General features: G+C 34.6%; 2 protein-coding genes across 2 annotated transcripts in view; one reads left to right on the top strand and one right to left on the bottom strand.

Annotated features, from left to right (window-relative positions):
* LOC127434473 (phospholipid phosphatase-related protein type 5-like) overlaps window positions 1-6,266 on the bottom strand; it is a 74,786-nt gene extending 68,520 nt beyond the window's left edge. Inside the window, exons 1-2 of the mRNA XM_051687280.1 lie at window positions 6,093-6,266; window positions 1,971-2,038 (exon numbers count right to left, since the gene is read on the bottom strand). Of these exons, the coding sequence (XP_051543240.1) occupies window positions 1,971-2,018 (48 nt within the window). The 5' untranslated portion in view covers window positions 2,019-2,038; window positions 6,093-6,266. The remainder of the gene's footprint in view (window positions 1-1,970; window positions 2,039-6,092) is intronic.
* Window positions 6,267-11,552: 5,286 nt separating this feature from the next.
* Window positions 11,553-13,066, top strand: part of LOC127434460 (phospholipid phosphatase-related protein type 4-like) — a 32,303-nt gene continuing 30,789 nt past the window's right edge. The window contains exon 1 of the mRNA XM_051687240.1: window positions 11,553-11,695. Within this exon, the coding sequence (XP_051543200.1) occupies window positions 11,618-11,695 (78 nt within the window). The 5' untranslated portion in view covers window positions 11,553-11,617. The remainder of the gene's footprint in view (window positions 11,696-13,066) is intronic.

The raw sequence follows: 13,066 nt of genomic DNA, 5'->3' as shown, positions 1-13,066 counted from the left end.
TGGGACAAATCAAAATTATTTTTATCAACAATATGCCACAAATGCTGTCATTTAAGCTTAACTTGTATTAAACCCAGAATATGCCTTTAAAGTTTTAGATAGGTTTAGGTTTTTAGCTTTGTGTTCTGAGTAAATCAATGGCAGCATCAAAGCCGCATTGCCGTTATCATGAAACTCAGCACACATCTTGTATTAAGTCGGCTGTGCATTAAGAAGCCATTCGCATCAGACATGTTCTTGATGTAGACGTGTCAGATGGACGTCTTGGCCATTGCACTGCATCTCGTTGTTTTTGAATGCTGAACATTTTATCATAATTATTTATATGTCAATGGGAGAACTTTTAAATTCATTAAATTCCTTAAAACATTATGAACCTTACAAACAAATTGCATCTAAGGCAACAGTTCTCTACAAAACTTTAGTTTTTATGGAGTTTGTTAACTGGTTTGGAATTAATTAATTGCAGAAGTTTAATACTTTGGATTAGAGTTTTAACAAACCCTAACCAGAATGAAATGTCAATACAGTACTGCCTTGCAAACACTGTGAAAATAGAAACACAGATGTGAAAGAAAATGATGCTTTTAGACACAGGGAGGGGGAAACCTGTCCATCACGAGAAATATGTCCCTGTTTTGGTTAGTGTTTTTTCCTGCATGTAAAGTGAGGGTTGATTGACTACTAGACATATGATAGTGACTTTGACCGATTGACTGAAGGTGTTTCTTTCTTACTTTTTTTATTCATTCAGTTTTTTCTTTTCAGCAGTGGGGTTCTTCAATGGATGGATCCCACTCTGTATATGATGAGAAATGCTTTAACTGCCTGGCTCAAACCATCCCAACAATTCCCCAATGTTGTTCATGTGGAAAATCCACAAAGAAAAGTTTTATAACATTCAGCAGGAGACGTGTGCCATCCTAATATCAAGCTGTCAGGTACAGTGTGCTCTAAAACTATAATAAGAAATGCAATGCCTACAAAATGCATTCAATAACTAAACAATGCATCCCTGAATGACAATCTTCATTGATATATACATAAGAATATATGACTTTCATATTTGTATAAAACATTAAGATGCTCATTTAGATCTAGTCTTGCTGATAACCAAATATATGCTATTTTTTGCAATCCATCAGCAAATTATTCTGTTAACTATGAAGGGTTTCTGTGCCTTTAGACCAGAACTCAGAGGGATGAGTAACGCTGTAATTCTGAGCTTTAAAAGCATTGGTTTTGACCCCTGTAGAGATTACTCAGTGATCATTAGTTCAACCCACACATGGTAGACTGCAGTAGAACACCTCCCTCTGCAGCAGAGCACTACCTGAGTGGGCACCTTTCTTCCTTGACCCACATCAGGTACTTACTGATGTAGAAGCGTAATCACCGTACTCTCAATGCAGCCAACAAAGACTGCCCTATCTTTGTGGTGTGGGAGGTTTGTTTAATAAAGTGGCTTTAATTGCTGTCTAGTTGTATTCCTCACACAGTGATAAAAAGTATAGAATGGACAGATAGGACACGGAGGTTCATTTCACACCTTTGCAGGTTGATGATGCTCCTATTTTAGATGAGGCCAATTACAATAGTATTATGGAGCTTATTTGTGATAATAGCCCATGATTGAACAGCCTTCATTGCTTTCAGCTCTCATTATCAAAAATCTCAACTTTAATATCTACAGAATACACTTGCTTGATCTACTTTGACATTTCCACACTTTTTATATTGAACCCAAAGTATCTTCTGTCCAAAAGGAATGGAGTTCAAGGGCAAAATATGTTTAATTTACTAAAACTTCTAAATTCACATATAAGGCAAAGTTTGAGCCGTCAGATAGGTTCACGACGGGCCAGCTGTCGATTTTCACTTGTTTATTGTGTATGAGCTTCAAGGTCATTGAACATTAACTTGTCATTATTAGGCAGATCACTGTAGATGGCTTTTATTTGGCATCTTACCTCCACTGTGAGATATTTGTAGAATTCCTTGCGACTTTTTTGTGGCATTATCCCATTAATTTGTATGCCTGAAAGAAACACAAGTGCATTAATTAAAAAAGCAAGTGCTAATTTACAAAAAAAAACACTGGATGTCGCTAGTGATCATCTTTTTGATGGTTGCTCCTGCTCTGTTCAGGCATGGTACTGTTTTGTATTTCAGAGGTGTTTTCTTAATGTGGACTTCAAATCGAAATTATTTTTTTCCTTTTCTTTACATTTTTTTCACAAACTTAAATGAGAATTTTATATTTTCTATCAAAAGTCTATCATAAATCCATCAAGGTATTTTCAAGAGAGTTTTAAGTAAGCCTCCTTGAATTGGGAAAAGTGCTATATAAATAAAACAAATTCAGTTCAAGTACCAGAACAAAAATATGATGAAGACAGCCAAACAGTGGTAAACAGTGAAAACGAAAGTAAATCATGGATGGCATCAATGAAGTAACACTGTATGAAGAGTGAAGACTGTTGGAATTACCTATTTTCAAACAGAAACCCAAACGCCATTTGACCTCTCTAAAGTGTACTCTACTGAAGCATTTTCAGGCCTGCCTGGACTGTTCACATTGTTTCAAGTCCCAATTGTGTAACTTCTGGTAAAAAATTTGAATGTAATTTTTTTCACCTTTTAATATAATAGTCTAAATGTAATCTGTTTATCTGCTGAGGGCTTGAGTTCATGACTAGTTGGATACAATGTTACATTTGTATTAAAAACCTACTCCATATAAATCACCAATGTATGGGGCCTGGGTAGCTCAGCGCGTACTGGCGCTGACTACCACCCCTGGTGTCTCGAGTTCGAATCCAGGGTGTGCTGAGTGACTCCAGCCAGGTCTCCTAAGCAACCAAATTGGCCTGGTTGCTAGGGAGAGTCACACGGGGTAACCTCCTCGTGATCACGATTAGTGGTTCTTGCTCTCAGTGGGGCGCGTGGTAAGCTGTGCCTGGATCGCGGAGAGTAGCATGACCCTCCACATGCTGGGAGTCTCCGTGGTTTTATGCACAGTGAGCCACGTGATAAGATGTGCAGACTGACTGTCTCAGAAGCGGAGGCAACTGAGACTTGTCCTCCGCCACCCGGATTGATGTGAGTAAACGCGCCACCACTAGGACCTACTAAGTAGTGGGAATTGGGCATTCCAAATTGGGGAGAAATTGGTATAAAAAAAAATCAAAAAATCACCAATGTACTAATTAGTCATTTAAAGGGATAGTTCAACCAAAAATAAAAATTCTCTCATCAGTTACTCACCCTCATGCCATCCCAGAAAAAACTATATATTTCAGCTCTGAAGGTCCATACAATGCAAATGAAGGGGTACCAAAATTTTGAAGCTCCAAAATGTATGTAATAAAATTAATCCATTAGACTCTAGTGGCTAAATCTATATCTTCTGATAGGTGTGGGTGAGAAACAGACCAATATTTAAGTACTTTCTGCCAATTTTCTGCCAACGACCCTGAATTGGCATTCTTCTTATTGGACAGGTAAGCTTACATAACTGCAAAGCATGTAAAATATAGTGCCATAAGGATTGATCTGTGTAATTTTAGCTAACTTGATCTTGCCTGCACAGTAACTGTCATAAACAATGTTAATCTGTAATTATTCAGCAAGGTAAACTACAACAACACATGAAATTAATGCTAGAGAATGTTCAAGATAATGCAAAAAGACCCATTCATTAGTGTAACGTAACTTGGTTATACAGAAAATATATACAATCTATTATTATAAAACAATAGTACATATATATCAAAATGACAGTTGTGATGGAATTATATCAATACTGAATTGTCAACATATTTATAATGTACAGTCTATTTTATAAACTGCTACTGTCATCATCTACCAAATTTAGCTATCAGCTATTGATAAAGCTGGCTAGCTAGTTAATGCCAACATAGGCTATCGTATAAATGCAGTCAATGTATCATGCAAAGAAAAGTGATTACTTCAAACTACAGTCTCGCATAGCCAGACCTATATCCACACTTTGTTTTAGCCCTGTTCCAGCACTGGAGAGTCAAATATAATATACAGTCTCAAAGTTTATAGAAAAACAATCATAACTATGTAATTTTAATTATGCTACCTCATCTGTCAGCATGATGCTGGTGAATCACATTGTCTCTTTGTACATTACGTCATTGCTTTGGCCAATGCTCGTGTCCCTACGGAGTGTGTGCACGAGCGCGAGCACGAGCAACGGATAGCTGGCTGCAGTTCACTTAACGGCCACAGGTGTCATTAATAACAAGAGTTTTTGAATCTTACATACTGCACCTTTAAATATTGATCTGTTTCTCACCCACACCTATCACATCATGTCTGAACACATGGATTTAACCACTGGAGTCATATGGATTATTTTTATGCTCCCTTTATGTGGATTTTATAGCTTCAAATTGTTTTTTTTTTTTTTTTTTTTTTTTGTGTGTGTGTGTTCTGCAGAAGAAAGAAAGTCATACATATCTGGGATGGCAGAAGGGTGAGTAAATCATGAGAGAATTTTCATTTTTGGGTAAACTATTCTTTAACTGATGCACTGGACTCGGTACACAATACAGTGACAGTACCTTCACCTAGACCATAAGTGATGGTTGAGCTTGTTTCTGAGAGCACATCATGACAACCTGTGGTTTAATGCTGCCTTCATGTGCTATCGGGATTATCCTACTTCCCACTTCTGAAGTGGTAATTATGAGTAGGTCACATTTAAGTTCTTTGTTTTCAGGGAAAAAGGGAAACATGGAGAACTCCAGGTTAATTCCTGCATATTTCTTAGGGAATTCTTATTATGACACCGTAATATATATTACTCAGTTAGCTTGCTGACGATAATGGAATTTTGGCCAAATACATGCTACTTATTTGTGCAAAAATGTACAATATGCATCAAATGGTTGCTGATGTACATGAATGTATGTGACCGAACCAACAAGTGCTAACAATTAGCTGTATTTACAAAAATGAATAAAACCTATAATTCACTACGGAAACCGTACTAATCTCCGCAATGTTGTAAATTTACATCTTCTCCAAACTCGAAAACTCGGGTATCAAAATTATCTCTGTGATTCCCTGTCGTAATTATGACTTGAGGGTTCGTTCATGTACAACTTCCGAGTAAGAAACTTGTATTTACAATAATTCTGATAACACGTGAAGGCAGCACAATAGGCCTATCCGAGCTAGTCCTTCATTGCCCTCCGTTGTCAATAAACATGAGTGGTTTGAGGGGAGTGAGGAAAACGGCTTCTGACTATCTTTGAATGTCTCTGTTTGGTTTGTAAGTGTCTTAGTAGTCTGAAATTGTTATTTCCAAACAAGCATCATGGAACATACCATGAATGTGTCTGTCGTTCAGGTTGAAAACCTCTGTGCTACACCACCACTAAGAGGGAAAAATGAGAGTTTAATTTGTCTCTGTATGTTTGTATAATTTCTTAAATGCAGAAATGTTAAGCAAAGTACCAGAAACCAAAGTATGGGTGAGGTGTGCAGCAAGACTGTATAAGTAAGTGTAAAATATACAGTATGTATGATAATGTGTGAGCTCAGATGGCCAGCAGTGAGTGTGCTCAAAAAGACCACGAAGAAGGTTTCAAGACACAGGCAACAGTCTAACTCCTAAATAAGCTATAACATCACAGAGTTAGTTTCCAGATCATTCTTTAGTAATTTACATATGTATATAGGCCTAAACTCATTAGTGAAGATAAATGCAGCAAAAAGAGGTTTAACAAATGAGATAATTTAGGAGAAATAATCATTTAATATTGAAAATGGAAGGAATTAAATGTTAAATGTGTAAATTACATTGAGCCTTGTTGACACAAATTTGACAGAATATCTTGTCACAAAACATATTCCATGACATATCTACCCAAGTGTCCAAAACAGCGAATGAGTGATTGATAAACACTCCTACAGGTTTAGAATTCTATGAGCAGCATTAACTGCAACGATGTGCTATGGAGCACTGCGCAGTGCAGTATTATAAAGCCTTAAATGGAATGAACGCATCACATGATTTACAGTGCGTGTGTATGGTGCGACATATTGAGTCCTACCTTTGCCAATTTGACTTTACAACGGCATCAGAAAGGACACTGCTGGAAGAAGGAGATGACATTTATTATTCTCTGCTGCTTGCCGCTCGTATTAAATAGTAAACTTTTAAAACGGCTTTCGTCTTGGCTGTTTAACCCAGCGGTTAATGAGAATTCCCTCACTGATTCGGTGGCGCTGCTGCTGTTCTGCGCCGGCGCGTCTTCAGCGTACATCCTCTATTCTTTATCTCTCTGATGGCAGGCATATTTACTCAGGACATGCGCTCAACTGTTGGGTTCGGGTTTCTTTTGATTTCGGGTATAGCGACATAAGAAAGCAGACCAAGATTTATGTAATCGTTTAAATCTGGGATGAGTTGAATTTGCAAATGATATCATAAATTAAATGATATAGTGATATAGCACTTGTTATTATTATATTATTATGTAACTATTATTATCTTTATTCACTTTATATGCCCAAAACTCAAAAAAAAATTATTTATTCATTTTTTAGTTTTTGTTTAGTATTTTTTATTTTATTTTATTTTATTTATTTATTTATTTATTTATTTATTTATTTATTTATTTATTTTTTGGCTTGTTGAAAGGAATATTCCGGGTTTAGTATGTTAAGATCAATCTACAGCATTTTGTGGGATAATGTTGATTACCAAAAAAAATAAATACAAATAAATACAATCTTGGTTACAGTGAGGCACTCACAATGGAAGTCAATGGGGTCATTTTTTTGGACGGTTTAAAGGCAGAAATGTGAAACTTAGAATTTTATAAAAACACTACATTAATTCTTCTGTTAAAACTTGTTTATTATTTGAGCTGTAAAGTTGTTTATATAATCGTTTTTACAGTCGTTTTGGGATTTTAGAGTTTACAGCCTCACGTTGTTATGGCGACAAAGTTGTAAAATTGGATATAACTTTTTATCACACCAACATAATGTTAACATGCATATTGTTTACGTATTTCAGCTATACTTTTGAAACAGTACGTATTTTAATGTTTTGCGGATTAGTTCCATTTACTTCCATGGTAAGTGCTTCACTGTAACCCAGATTTTTTTAAATTTTATTTAAAGAAAAGAGGAAAAAGTCTAAATTTATTTTTATAGTAAAGAACATTATGCTGCAAATGCTGTCGATTTAACTTAACTTGAATTGAACCCAGAATATTCCATATTGCGTTGTATTGCATTGCATTGCATTGAATTCTATTGCATTGCATTGCTGCTTTGTATTATTTTGCTTTGCATTGCATAGTTTTTTCTGGGATGGCATGAGGGTGAGTAACTGATGAGAGAATTTTTATTTTTGGTTGAACTATCCCTTTAAATGACTAATTAGTACATTGGTGATTTTTTTTTTTTTTTTTTTTATACCAATTTCTCCCCAATTTGGAATGCCCAATTCCCACTACTTAGTAGGTGCTAGTGGTGTAATGAGCAAAATAATATCAGATTTTTGATTGCCCATCTTTAACAGTTTCTGCACACATACTGTATAGCCCTGTTTTTTTTAACGTTACTTTCATTCATCATACATTTTGAACAAGTCCTAATTTCTTCCAAAATTCTTATTTTCTATATTCCGACATTCGTATAATAAACGCGAATGACTGGAGGAATGCGCAGCGCATGCGCCTCAGTACGAAATATCCGGTGTTACAATATATTCAGTTCCTCAGATGTTTGGTTCCAATGAGCGGAGCATAAATGAATATATTTATGAATTATCCTGACATGCGTGTTGAAGTGGAACTGAAAATGTTAGCACACCACCATCACGACTCAAGTTCAACTTGTCTAAAGGATTATTTTGAAAAGGTATTTAAATTTCAGCTTCGAACGAAGTATGTAATTACGGAAGCCCTGAACCGCAAGGTGGAAAAAAAAATTAAATAACGTGACAAAAATAAATAGTGTCTCAGTTCCTTCCTGAGCCTAAGTCTTAATTGTTTTTCTCTCTTCCTATTTTTTTTTTCTCTCTTCAAACATTTTTTTTTCTTCTGAATTATTCTATTTTTGTCTCTTCAAATAAATTCATATCGTACCAACCTTGGCCACCAAGTGCCACTATCAGTAAACATGTAATCTTATGCTTTTAATGCTTTCTCTGTTGCTATATTGTTGAATAATACATTTATTATTTATTTAAGGGTTTGCAAACCTTAATCAAGACAAAATCAGGTTACATATGTTTGATATGGCATTCGTTGTCCTGTAACAACTGGAGTTATTTTTTTGTTTGAAATTGTTGGTCTTTCTAAACCATCTATGCCATTTGCTCGGTGTTACATGGTGGAAGCGAAGGAATGTATTGAGGAAAATGGGAAACATGGGGAAATTATTATTATGTCTGTCCTTTTGAAGTGTTAGGGGTACAAGTTAATATTGTAATATTAATGTTAATAATCTAATTTCTAAACAAAAAGATAATTTATAAATTAAATCCTTGCAATTTAACGGGTTTTGAATGGGGATGTCATGTGCAGACTTTCATGGTGGAATTTAATTATAATAATATATTTTAATATAACAAGTTGTAATAATGTAGACAGTTACCACCTGGTGGCCAAGGTCAGTACCGCATGCATTTTTTTGAAGAGAGAAAAAAAAGGTTTTTGCAGAGAGAAAAAATATTTATTTTTTTTTTTTGCAGAGAGAAAAACAAAATTTTTTTGAAGAGAGAAAAAAAATTTGGAAGAGAGAAGAAAAAAATGTAAGACTTAGGCTCAGGAAGTAACTGAGACTTTTTTTTTTTCTCACCATATTTTGTTTTCCACCTTGCAGTTCAGGACTTCCGTAATGTAATAACTACAATATTCAGATTTTCGTAACAGTTTGCAGTTTATAAATGCAATGTGTGTTTTGATTAGTTTTGTGTTCCTGAATAACTACAGCATTCACTGAAGTAGGTATTTGGCAAAATTAGAGTAGCTACAACAGAGCAAACTTTAGCAAATACAAATACAGTAGTCTACAGTTCTCGTGCATTGTTTTTCTTTCATATCTTTAATTTAGTATTTCTATTAGTTGTTATCATTAACAACAACGACTAAAATAAACCTGCAAAAGTATCTGTGATTTAATAACATTTTCGTAACCTACCTTGGTGTGATTATTCTCTGTCACTCTTTATTTCTTGTTCATTTTGTAAACAGGATATGACTGTAGGACTAAGAATTGATAGTGACTTGCAAGCAATAAAGTATTAAATAAATGATTAAATACATGATCCAGAACAATACTCAAGTCACATTCACAGGTGTCCTTCTCATTGCTTACTTTCAAGTTTAGTCTACTCTATGTACAATGACAAAATCATCTGCTGCACACACCAAAGTCATGTTGCACCAATTCTGGCCTTCTGTATTAAAGTTATGTAAATATTAGTAACATGAAACAATGTTACCAAAGCCTAATAATTTAAGGAAGCAGTCACAATGAGCGTGGCTTTTCTTGGTAAGACAATGAAAGCTTAAAAAACATGAAATTAGATTAGCGAGTGCCCCAGAAAACAGTTTATTAAAACATGGCCTTGGCACACTTTACAAATGAAACAGCCTCCATATTTGCCTGGATAACATATTGCCAGTGGTACTAGCCACTGCAGCTCTCACATTCAATCTGAAAGAGACAATGACATTGACATCACATGAGCATGAATTTATTTTTAAAAGATCATGTCAGGTTAATACACATTTGAATTTTGTAAAGCAAATTGAAAGTCCAAATTAGTTTTCATATTAACCCACTAAAATGTCCACTCACAGTGTCTTCTGTGAAATGATATTTGTACCAAAATACTAAACACAAATCTGTTGTAGAAACAACTGCATCACAAACGCAAAACTAAAACATAACATTCATAATATTTGTAATGATAACATATGTACTATTTCCTATCATCCCAATTACAAATATATATTCCCATGAGAACTGGTGCCTCTGCACACTACAATAATAATAATAATAATAAACATGCCACAAGAACAAAGAATAAATCAACATTTTATGTTGCAACATTACATTATATTATGGCATATATTGATAAGTGACCCACATGAATTGCTATCAGGTTGTTAACTGTGATAAAGGCAAAAAAGCTTGTTTCTTGTTTCCAGTAGAAACATTTAAACATCCCTTGTAATGCAAATTTGCCGTAAAGTGTTACGACTCACTGAAAGTATAACTTGTTTTATTTTTATTTCTTGTTTTCTGACAGCCAATTACAGTATTGAAACCTTAAAGAGCACCTATCATGGTTTTTCAAATATTACCTTTCATGTAGTGTGTTATATAGCTGTTTGTGAATGTAAAAAAGTCTGCAAAGTTTCAAAAATCAAAGTGCACGACAAATGGAGTTATTGACTCCCAAAAGAAAGAGCCGATTTTGAACACCTGAAACGAGTCGTTAGTAATTCCAGACTTACTTCCTGTACTAACCTACGTAATTTGGTAACAAAAACCCCGCCTCTGGTCTTCATTGGCTGCTCGTGAACAGCTTTGACCTGCCCTCAAACATTGCACTAAGCGGTTGACCAATCACAACAGACTGGGACATCTGACCAATCAGAGCAGAGTAGGCTCTCTGAAAGGAGGAGTTTAGAATGAATCCTTTAGAACGGATCATTGAACGAGTCGTTTTTGACACTGGGGAAAAAAAGGTAATGCTTTAATTTAAATTATGAGCAAAATAAAGTGTTTTTTGAACTTGGCTGAATGTAAATCTATTGTATGAGACCTTTAAAACAAAATTAGGCACGTTTAAAAACCATAATAGGTGCTCTTTAACTGTTAATAAAACACCACTTTGCGGAAAATGTTACACAATCTATGAACTGTTGCAAAACAATTACTTAATAATATACAACAGAAGAACACAATTAATAATTTAAAAAGCTTTGGGGCGGTTTAGTGGCTTAAGCTTGCTCTCCTGTTTCCTAAAGTGGCTGTAATCGTTCCTGCAAGCATGCAAAACACACAGACTAATCAAAAGCACTTTTGACAAATTATCAAATGTTACAGAAATGCAAACTATTGTAGTTTAGTCTAACTTTGTCGACGTTTAATTACCTTTTCGAAATAATCCTTTAGACAAGTTGAACTTGAATCATGACTGTGTTGCGGTAACATTTTCAGTTCCACTTCAATACGCATGTCAGGATAATTCATGAATATTCATGTATGCTCCGCCCACTGGAACCAAATATCTTAGCAACTGAATACCCTCACATCCAACCAAATCTGATGTCATCTTGCCGGCAATATTTCTGTCTCTGTCTGTATATTCCGTTTCAATCATATTCAATTGCAATACAAATAGGTGCGCGCTTGTATATGGTTAATAGGTTGAGAGAGTGAATGCTGTACGATTCTGTATGCATGCATCTCCATCATGCCTGTTTTGTGGAGCGTGCAGTAGCTGATCTAAGCGTCTTGTTTTGCTGGATGAAGGTGGACCGGCGTTAAGGACACAACAGGTTATTAGCGCTTCTTAATGCTGGGAGAGTAAGAAGAGACAGTCATGTCTGCGAGGGAAAGACTTAAAGAGAAGATGATCAAAGAAAGCGTTACACTGCTGCCATGCTTTTATTTCGTGGAGGTAAGTGTCTGTTTACCTTTGCACATTTGATTTGCAAGGTAATAATTTATGCGATTAGAATGCAATTCTTTTTCAATTCTCAGGACAAATACTTGTGTATAAAATAAAAAGTTAACAACATTGGGCACAATGCAATCACTTATATTAGACTATTAGATCAGAATTTCAGAAATTTTGGACTATTGCATTGTTTTCAAAGATATTTCAGTGAAAACTAAATACTGTTTTGTTATGTAAACTGGTATTGAGTGAGCACACACACACACACACACACACACACACACACATATATATATATATATATATATATATATATATATATATTCAGGAGAATACAAACTAGAAACAACATGGTCAAATTTGGACAAATTAGAGAAGAGCTATACAAATAATTTGTCTTGGAAGAATTTGATGAGAAATATTTGAGCTAATATTGCCATCTTAAGCAAAAGTCTTCATTTGCTATTCATTTTATCACATTTTTGTCTGGGATAAACTAATATATATTTTGAGAATCAAAATATTAAATAGATCCCTTGTGATTAATCTTTCCTATTACAGGACTGCCACCTTGATCATATTGTATAAAAAAAAAAAAAAAAAAAAACATTCTTTAAAGTTGTTTTTTGAACTGTTAAAATTATTAACCTAGCATAAGAAGGTAGAAACTAAAAAGTCACATTAAAATATTCACCTTTCATTGCATGCAATAAGTAGAGTTTGCAAAAAAAAAAAAAAAAAAATTATATATATATATATATATATATATATATATATATATATATATATATATATAAAGAATATCATCAATATTTGGATTTGATATCATTATGAATACTGTATCAGCGTCATGACTTGGCAAATAAATTAATAATTGATTATTAGAAGATCTGGGCATTTACTGTGTGCCCAGGCTTTTACAGTACACCAACATTAATCACTTCTATGAAAAGCATCACAGATTTTCCTTAAAGTTAATAAGCAGTTTGATGTGCACAAACCGATGTGTTCTGGGAGACAGTGATGTCAGCGTTAGGATGCTGTGTTGCTGTCAGCCAGTGTTATGAATGCTCTCTTCCTTCCATGCTCTCCCCAGAAGGTACTGCTCCACTCTCTATGCATCACAATGGGGTAGTGGCATATATGTAAACAGGATTGGGAGGGTTACTTTTGAAATGAATTCCACTACAGATTACAGAATATATGCTGTAAAATGTTATTTGTAACGTATTCTAAATACTTTGGATTACTTCTTCAGCGTTGGTAGATTTTTTCACATGTTTTGACTATAAAAACTCTGCCAGTACAGTAAGACAAAATACACATGTTAAAAATACATTCTATGAAAAACCTAAATATCTTATGCAGTGT

This window comes from Myxocyprinus asiaticus, chromosome 44 (assembly GCF_019703515.2).
Source record: "Myxocyprinus asiaticus isolate MX2 ecotype Aquarium Trade chromosome 44, UBuf_Myxa_2, whole genome shotgun sequence".
Taxonomy (NCBI): Eukaryota; Metazoa; Chordata; class Actinopteri; order Cypriniformes; family Catostomidae; genus Myxocyprinus; species Myxocyprinus asiaticus.
Note: the sequence above shows the minus strand (reverse complement) of the source record. Positions and strands in the feature narration are given on the sequence as shown.